The following is an 8350-nucleotide window of genomic DNA, read 5'->3' as shown; positions in this document are numbered from 1 at the left end:
AAAAGAACTATTGTTTATTTTGTATAATCTCCTTTGTTTAAACACAAACTTTATACAAAGAACTATTGTTTATTTTGTATAATCTCCTTTGTTTAAACACAAACTATATACAAAAGAACTATTGATTATTTTGTATAATCTCCTTTGTTTAAACACAAACTATATACAAAAGAACTATTGATTATTTTTGTATAATCTCCTTTGTTTAAACACAAACTTTATACAAGAAAACTATTGTTTATGTACTCTCCATTTCAACAAAAAAATCTTTTACTGTTTTTTTACCTGTAAGAGTCAAAATTAAATGAACTCTAGTTTGTAGCATTATTTATAGTTTTTATTTCGTCACACACAAACTGTGGCCTATGTAAGAGTGTGAATTTTATATGTAGCTTACATATGAATTAACAGGAAAAAATTAAACCATTCATATTAATTTGCTTATAAATTAGCAAAAAAAAAGACAAAATGATTTACATTTATGTTATTTTTCATCTCTGTGTATATATATATTAACTTGGATAATTGTAACTTCTTGTAAATGCATATATTTAGGAGGCGTGCATGAATTTAGACTCCTGAATCTTAATCTTATAAAACTTAATATTTTGGGTTCTTCTACACATATTCAATGCCACCAGGCCTTTCGCCCAATACAAGGACTCATCAGGCTGACTGGGAAACAACAGACACAGTAGTGGTCGACATGGAATTATATCCTCAGTTTCACGAACAACAATTGCTGTAGTGTGGACTAGATTTTAGTTATTGTAATTATTATCAATTTTTTTTAAGTCCTTTACAAATCAGGATTAGAGTAAGGGTTAATAACACAATATTTCACGAGCCCTGATGATGGTAACTGCACCACTGAAACTAGTCAGCTGAAACAACTAATAAACATCATTTTTGTTAATTTTAATATATATATAGTAGCACAATGTGCTTAAAAAGAAATTAGTCTTTTTGAATATTGAACTATCATGTGCTGAACTGTTCTCCATATTTCGGGACACAGGTCCTCTGCTTTGGTTGGTGGTTCTCAACATTTTTTACTTCACAGACCAGCAGAATCTTTGTTAAAAGGATTATGGACTGTTAGGAGTATCTGGACCTATAGTGTTGTTTCCTAGTTTTGCTTCATCAAGGTCCCCTGGTGGGACAGCACTAAGTATTTGAGTTTACAATGCTAGAATCAAGGGTTTGATTCCCTTGATAGACACAGCAGATAGCCCAATGTGGCTTTGCTATGAAAAACCTACATACATGCTTCATCAAGGTCCCCTGGTGGGATAGCACTAAGTCTTCGGGTTTACAACGCTAGAATCAAGGGTTCGATTCCCTCGGTGGACACAGTAGATAGCCCAATGTGGCTTTGCTATGAAAAACATACATACATGCTTCATCAAGGTCCCCTGGTGGGATAGCACTAAGTCTTCGGGTTTACAATGCTAGAATCAAGGGTTTGATTCCCTCGGTGGACACAGCGGATAGCCCGATGTGGCTTTGCTATGAAAAACATGCATACATGCTTCATCAAGAAGTTTTGAACTGTAATTTTTGAATCATACTTATTTTACAGTTAACTAAGAAGGTTTCACCATTTTTCACCTATTTCATTATGTTACTTTTCATCTTTATGTGGTTTTGTAAGTACTTTTCAACTCGGTATAGTGGCTTATGTTAATTTAGGTGTGTCAGTAATGTTTTAGAATTGTACCTAATTTATTATATGATATTATACAGTGGCTTAACTTTTTAATGATTATATTACAGGTTTCTAGTCTTTTGCACCAAATGTCAAATTTGAAAATATAATCCATGATTGAAGGCATAGGCTTGTATTTTCTAAGAAACTATTATGGTTTTGTTTTCCCAATGATTTACCTTCTCTTTCTTTGATTTTGTTAGGACAATCAGTTGTTCCCACCCATTTACGACACTGTGGTGAGAACAACTACTAGATAGCTCTGTTTTTGATTTGCCACATTTGTAATCTTATTGCATTATGTACTTGATTGGACAGTTAAAATAGTGTTTAATACAAAGGTTTGAATAGTGAAACAGAAAAATCTAAAATATTTAACTTTTTACAAATGAAAATGTTTCTTAAATAGTTAATTATTATCATTACTTTTCATTCCAGGTGTTTGTACAAGAGAACCACCATTTTACATAATCACAGAGTTCATGCCCCATGGAAACTTGCTGGATTTTCTCAGGAACGCCGTTCGCGATGATATCACGGCCGTGGTGCTAATGTACATGGCTACACAGATAGCTTCAGCAATGGCTTATCTAGAATCCCGTAGTTTCATACATAGGGACCTAGCAGCAAGAAATTGTTTGGTGGGAGAAAATCATCTCGTAAAAGTTGCTGATTTTGGTCTAGCTCGACTGATGAGAGATGACACTTATACTGCACATGCTGGGGCCAAGTTTCCAATTAAGTGGACTGCTCCTGAAGGCCTTGCTTATAATAAGTTTTCTACCAAGTCTGATGTTTGGGGTGAGTTCTACTTACAAATGAAAGAAGTAATGATACTGATTAAGTCATAAGCTTGTTTTAAAGGTATTTGTCTTCATTTTGGCTCAAAGTTGCATTTTTTCACTAAATCTTTAACTTGCTCTTTGTAAATTAGTCCTATAACGTGCTTAGTATATTAATGTATGCATAATATATATATATATCAGTTTCCAATATAGTAGTTTTAAGAGTCATATGGAGAAAAATGGCTTGGCAAGGACACATGTGAAGCTATGTAATAATATTGGGTATTTTCAGAAAAGAATATTGTTCAAAGTGTGGTTTTTAAATTCACTTTTATTTCTCTCTAAAGCATCATACTTTGATTGATTTACATATTTTAATAAAATGTGGTCCATAATTATTTAGAGAATTACTATTCTCTGTTTATGTTTTAAATATACAGTTCAAGCTGCTATTTTTGGTTTGTGTCGTAAAAGTTTTTTATTTCTGATTATTCTCTCCCTTTCTGATTAATTTGTTTTATATAACACGTAAGATTTGTTTTATCTGATTAACTGATGTTGCAAGAAGGTCTATGTAACTGTGAGAAGTTGTACAGATATATTAATGTTACATACCTTACCTCCAGAAAATTCTTGTACATTATTTCTGAAGAACATACTAAGTACATGATTATTATTTATAGGCATTTGAAGGCATAGACTTGTGTTTGCTATGAAACTATCATGCTTTTGTTTTCCTCATGATTTTCCTTATCTTTCTTTGATTTTGTTAGGACAACCAGTTGCTCCCACCCACTTATGACATCATAATGTGGCGAGAACAATTACTGGGATAGCTCCATTTTTAAAATAGCTAATAGCAAAATTTAAATACTATTGGGTAGAGCAGACTATAAGTTATTTAAGTCAATGTAGAGTGAATAAAATGATTTAAAAAGTAATTTATAGTTTCTTTAAAAAGTGATGACGTAACTTGTGGACAGTATATAACAACAGAATGTAGTGGGAAGTTTAGAAAACTTAGGAATAAACCAGGGATCAGGGAATTTTTCAAAGTTATTTAGACATTATTTTCATTCAGGAAAATATTGTGCTAAGTTATATTTGTTTGAAAGCTTGTGAAATTTTCTTTTATGACATTAGGTAATCCTTATTATGTTCTGAGAGTACAGTACATGAATGCAAAATGATCGGGTGACTCAGGTTCTTATTCATTGAGTATTGTTGTTAAGTTTATTGTATTTAATCAAACACTACACATAAGTACAAAAACTTATAATGTATTGAAAAGAAAGTGTATTTATTAGATATTAAAGAATTTCAACCAAGAATATTGTTAGCAAAAATATTGTTACATAATCTGATTTCATTGTGACAGATTAGGTTTCAAGTTACTGATAAATCTTTATCAGTTTTTGCTGTGTTTCTTCCAATTTATATCCAGAAGTCATGACTTCTATAATTGACAAAATAAGGTATTAAAATAATTATGTGAATGAATGTCTGTTACATCGAAACTGATTGGATGAATAAAACTGAACTTTCTGATCAACATTAAAAAAATATAAATGTAACAAAAACAACATAAAAATGAAAGCAAAACTAAATCAAATGAAAGCTATTTTTTTTTAGCTGAAACTAGATTATATTTTGTAATTGTATCATTACTTTCACACAGTTTGGTTAAGTATTTCCATTGTGAAAAGGAACAAAAATCATGGGATATATGTGACACCTTCCTAGTCCTTAGAGGGCTAAGCATGTTTTGTGAAGAAAAAAAACAATGCTTTGAAATTATGAGTGTTTCTTCAAATGTGTATGGAAGAATGATGTCACCTGGTTTTGAATTGCCCTTCAGTTGCATCTGGAAGAATAGCCTCATCAGGTCGTGTATACTTCTTCACGTGTGTTATATGGAAGAACATCATCTTCAAGTCATTTGTACTTCTTCACATATGTTATCTAGAAAAACAACATCTTCAGATCATTTGTACTTCTTCACATGTGTTATCTAGAAGAACAACATCTTCAGGTCATTTGTACTTCTTCACGTGTGTTATCTGGAAAAACAACATCATCAGCTTATGAGTACTTATCACATGTGTTATCTGGAAGAAAAACATCATCAGGTCATTTGTACTTCTTCACATGTGTTATCTGGAAAAACAACATCATCAGCTTATGAGTACTTATCACATATGTTATCTGGAAGAACAACATCAGGTCATGTGTACTTCTTCACGTGTGTTATCTGGAAAAACAACATCATCAGGTTATGAGTACTTCTCCACGTGTGTTATCTGGAAGAACATCATCATCAGCTTATGAGTACTTCTTCACGTGTGTTATCTGGAAAAACATCATCATCAGGTTATGAGTACTTCTTCACGTGTGTTATCTGGAAGAACAACATCATCAGGTTATGAGTGCTTCACATGTGTTATCTGGAAGAACATCATCAGGTTATGAGTACTTCTTCACATGTGTTATCTGGAAGAACAACATTATCAGGTTATGAGTACTTCTTCACGTGTGTTATCTGGAAGAACAATATCATCAGGTTATGAGTACTTCATGTGTGTTATCTGGAAGAATAACATCATCAGGTTATGAGTACTTCATGTGTGTTATCTGGAAGAATAACATCATCAGGTTATGAGTGCTTCACGTGTGTTATCTGGAAGAACATCATCAGATCATTTGTACTTCTTCACGTGTGTTATCTGGAAGAACATCATCAGGTCATGTGTACTTCTTCACATGTGTTATCTGGAAGAACAACATCATCAGCTCATGAGTACTTCACGTGTGTTATCTGGAAGAACAACATTATCTTCAGATCATGAGAACTTCTTCTAGTGGTTCTTCGAAAATTGAGACATTCAAACCTAATACTTTATTATAAGTTGTCCAGCTTACTAGAGTAAATGAGGTGCAGATTAAAATTGGTTTGTGTATTAGAAAATCTAGTTAAATGGAAATATGATAAGTTATAAACACATACTGTATATACAATTAAAAAAACAGTGAATTGGCTAAACATCTATAACTGTATGTGAAATTTAAACAAGTGAATTGGCTAAACATCTATAACTGTGTGTGAAATTTAAACAAGTGAATTGGCTAAACATCTATAACTGTGTGTGAAATTTAAACAAGTGAATTGGCTAAACATCTATAACTGTGTGTGAAATTTAAACAAGTGAATTGGCTAAACATCTATAACTATGTATAAAACTAAAAGAAGTAAAAAAAATTGGCTGACGTCTGTAGCTAAAGAAAAAATTAAAAAAATGGTGAATTTAATTAAAGAAAATTGATTAACATCTATAGCTAGATAAACTACAAGGAAGCACTGAATCAACTAAATTCGATAATTTTTTGATAACCATCACCCTATATCTTTCATAATTGTTTACTGAGAATAATATTTACTTGAATTTCAAAAGAATAATCACTTATTTTTCTTTATTGGATATAAAGGATGCACCACACAACACCCTTATTATTATTTTATTTTTTTTCGGAAGCTGTAACAATTCTTTACATTTGAAGCAATGTGTTTAAAAATATGTCTTTTTATATCTTATTGTTTGTACAAGTACAGCACACATTGTAATGTAAGGCTTACTGATTGTAAGGATAAAACATTTATCAGCTTTGTTTATTACTCCTGTAGGTCTTTGTGAGCTCTAGTATTTATATAGCTATTAGTGTCCTCTGTTTCTCGTGTTGTTTAGTGGCCAGTAATGCTCATGCAGCTGTTGGTGTAGTATAGTGTTTATGCAACTGTTGATTTGTAATAATATTTATACAGTTTTTGGTGTGCTATATTGCTAATGCAACTGTTATTGTGCTGTAGTGCTTATAAAGCTGTTTCTTTGCCATAGTGCTAATTCAGCTGTTGGTGTGATGTGCTTATCCAATTGTTAATAAGCTATGGTGCTCTTGAAGCTGCTAATGTGCTATAGTGCTCGTGTAGCTGTTGGTATGCTATAGTGCTCGTGTAGCTGTTGGTATGCTATAGTGATCATGTAGCTGTTGGTGTGCTATAGTGCTTATGGAAGTGTTGGTGTGCTTATAATGTTCAAGCAGCTCTTGGTGTGTTGTAATGCTCATGCGGCTGTTGTGCTATAGTACTCGTGCAGTTGCTTGTATGCTGCGCTGCTCTTGGAGCTGTTGGTGTGCTATATTACTCATGCAGTTCTTAGTATTTCTTATGTAGCTGTTAGCTTTAGTGCAACTGTTTGATTACCTCTAATTTTTATGGTGTACAATACTTAGGTTAAAGCAGTCTTATATTAAGTGTATCATAATGCTACAATATATTTGCTAATTTTTCAGTTATTCACTGAAGAATTAAAACATGTCCATGTTTAAAAATTAGGCAGTGCATTTATTACAGTTGATTGCTATTGCTGGCTTCTGTTTATTTAGTTTAATCTATGTGGATTGTAATACTTATAAGTTATTCACTAGAATGGATTTTTCTTCATGTCTATAGCTTTTGGCATCTTACTGTGGGAGCTGGCCACATATGGAATGTCTCCTTACCCTGGGGTTGAGCTAACAGACGTTTATCATATGCTGGAGACTGGCTACCGAATGGAGTGCCCACCGGGATGTCCACCAAAGGTTTATGAACTAATGAGACAGTGTAAGTGATTTTTTTTTCTCTATAGATACAACTACATTGTGATTAGATTGTTTAGTGTTAAATTTAACTGTGGTTTGGTTCTTTCAAAAATGTGTGGTTGGCAGGTTGAATTTAGAGATCCAATTTGTAGGAGAATATGGGAGCTGATCATTTTAATAGGTAGGACACTTTAATATATATAGTTTGGGACTTTATTTTCTACAATATATATATTTACATATGTTTACATCAGTAATTATTAGATCTTGAAATTATGAGTAAATTGATTACTAACCAAAATTAACGTATTAGATAATTATGGTTTTTGATTATTCCAACTACTGAAGTCTCATGAAAATAATAAATTAGTTGAGTGTAATTGATCAAGGAGCCCAATGATTAATCACTCAGCAAACTTCACTAATCGTCCAGCTCTAGTAATTATGTTATAATCAAAGCACGATTCAGAACACTACATGTTACAGAAACATACATGATAACACACTGTAATACCAACTTGATTGTACCTAGAAAACTGTACTTGAAACTGTTTTGTTTTCCAATATGTCTATGAAAATATGTATGATAAAGAGACCCTTCATTTCAAATATTGTTCATTGTTGTGCCAGCTATTATTAGAATCAGATGTCAGGGAAAAGTATGTAAATCCTAGAATTGAACACATATGATCTTTAAATGCTAGTAACAGCTTAAAGTTGGATATGTGTCACCATTGAAATTTTAATATAAAATTAAGCCAGAGTCTATTTATTATATTACTTTCATGCTTAAGTTGATTTGATATTTCTTTTTAATATATATATATAATTTATACTGCTTGTGTTACAGGCTGGTTGTGGGAGCCTCTTGATAGGCCTACTTTTAAAGATGCTCACCACACTTTAGAAACTATGTTCCAGAATTCAAGCATAACAGAAGGTAAGTGAATTGTATGTGGATGTAAATGAGAAGTAACAAATACTCGTATATCCTAAACATTTAAGTATTCAACTCACCATGAGAGGTAACAAATACTCGTATATCCTAAACACTTAAGTATTCAACTCACCATGAGAGGTAACAAATACTCGTATATCCTAAACACTTAAGGATTCAACTCACCATGAGAAGTAGTAAATACTCGTATATCCTAAACACTTAAGGATTCAACTCACCATGAGAAGTAACAAATACTCGTATATCCTAAACACTTAAGTATTC

The 8350-nt window shown here is 32.2% G+C and overlaps 1 protein-coding gene across 1 annotated transcript in view; it reads left to right on the top strand.

Moving 5' to 3' along the window:
- The window catches only part of LOC106461142 (tyrosine-protein kinase Abl-like), a 58393-nt gene that overhangs the window by 36912 nt on the left and 13131 nt on the right, over positions 1–8350 (top strand). Inside the window, exons 6-8 of the mRNA XM_013920937.2 lie at positions 2147–2509; positions 6998–7150; positions 7979–8068. Coding sequence (XP_013776391.1) covers positions 2147–2509; positions 6998–7150; positions 7979–8068 — 606 coding nt within the window. The remainder of the gene's footprint in view (positions 1–2146; positions 2510–6997; positions 7151–7978; positions 8069–8350) is intronic.

This window comes from Limulus polyphemus, unplaced genomic scaffold (assembly GCF_000517525.1).
Source record: "Limulus polyphemus unplaced genomic scaffold, Limulus_polyphemus-2.1.2 Scaffold904, whole genome shotgun sequence".
NCBI lineage: Eukaryota > Metazoa > Arthropoda > Merostomata > Xiphosura > Limulidae > Limulus > Limulus polyphemus.
This window is presented reverse-complemented; position numbering and strand designations above follow the sequence as displayed.